The sequence below is a fragment of the Austrofundulus limnaeus genome, unplaced genomic scaffold (assembly GCF_001266775.1).
Source record: "Austrofundulus limnaeus strain Quisiro unplaced genomic scaffold, Austrofundulus_limnaeus-1.0 Scaffold3979, whole genome shotgun sequence".
NCBI classification, from domain to species: Eukaryota; Metazoa; Chordata; class Actinopteri; order Cyprinodontiformes; family Rivulidae; genus Austrofundulus; species Austrofundulus limnaeus.
In genome coordinates this window covers 1,975-2,956 of record NW_013956381.1, presented here as the reverse complement: position 1 = coordinate 2,956, position 982 = coordinate 1,975, and the positions used below count along the sequence as shown (strand labels likewise).

At 52.4% G+C, this 982-nt stretch overlaps 1 protein-coding gene across 1 annotated transcript; it reads right to left on the bottom strand.

Annotated features, from left to right (window-relative positions):
• Nucleotides 1–113: 113 nt before the first annotated feature.
• LOC106512039 (protein FAM177A1) lies at nucleotides 114–775 on the bottom strand (the record flags this gene model as incomplete). Its single annotated transcript, XM_014000739.1, is given in 3 exon segments — nucleotides 114–180; nucleotides 265–483; nucleotides 620–775. Coding segments are annotated over 3 exon segments (355 nt in total), but the record flags the coding sequence as incomplete, so codon positions are not given.
• Between the last annotated feature and the right edge of the window lie 207 nt (nucleotides 776–982).

Here is a 982-nt window from a genome sequence, read left to right as displayed (position 1 = left end):
CCCGTTACTAGCGTGGTGTACCTAATAAAGTGGCCGGTGAGTGTATGTCTTCTCGTTTTAAACCTATGCTACATTTATGATAGATGAAATGCATCCTCCTCATCACTACAAACCTGAGATGGTGGACGTGGCAGCTCTCCACATGTGGAACCAGAAATATGGCCCCCAGGTCATCTTGGACTACAACACACAGAACAGAACCCACAAGTCACCTACACACAATAAAACCCCTCTGTAAGGTGAAGCCCCTCCATCGGTCCTCACCCTCACCGCATCGACAGGTGGGGACAGCAGGTCTTTCCTCTCCGCCTCCTGGTCCTCTCCCTCCTCCTCGTCCGTGCTGTACTCCTCCATGGTCTCCCCGCTGGAGAAGTGGATTATCCGGCGGGGAGCCTTCTCCCTCTGCGGAGCCTCGTCTTTCTTCTCCAGCTGGCCCAGCTCCACGCTCTCAAAGTCCTTCTTCCCCGGGTGTGGGCTCTGACTCTGAGGGGGAGACATCACGGACAGACACGGAGGAAAACATCTCAAGCTAACCGACATGATGACGACCCAGCTAGCAAGCCACAGCACGGGCAGCACGCTGAAAAAAACAAAACAAACCGCGGAGCTGTTCACTCACCTGTCCCGCATCCATAGTCCGACCCACGGACACACTGACGTTGGTGAGACACAGAGAAATGTCAGCCATTGATACCGTCTTCTTCTTTGTATCGCAGGATGCTGCGCTGACGTCACTTTCGGACGTGCCGCCGTAAACGCACTACGTCGCCACGGTCACGCTGCAGCGGTTTTAGCGCCAGTGTCTTTTTTTTTTTTTTTCTTTTTCCGACAGGTAAATAATATTTACTGCCTGCAGCCTGAAACATCAACTGACGGCCCACGGGCCACTAATGACACGCAGGGCAGTGGTTCCCAAACTTTTTTATCTTCTGACCCACAAAATATCCATGGCAACAATTTGTGACCCCAAATATTACTGGTC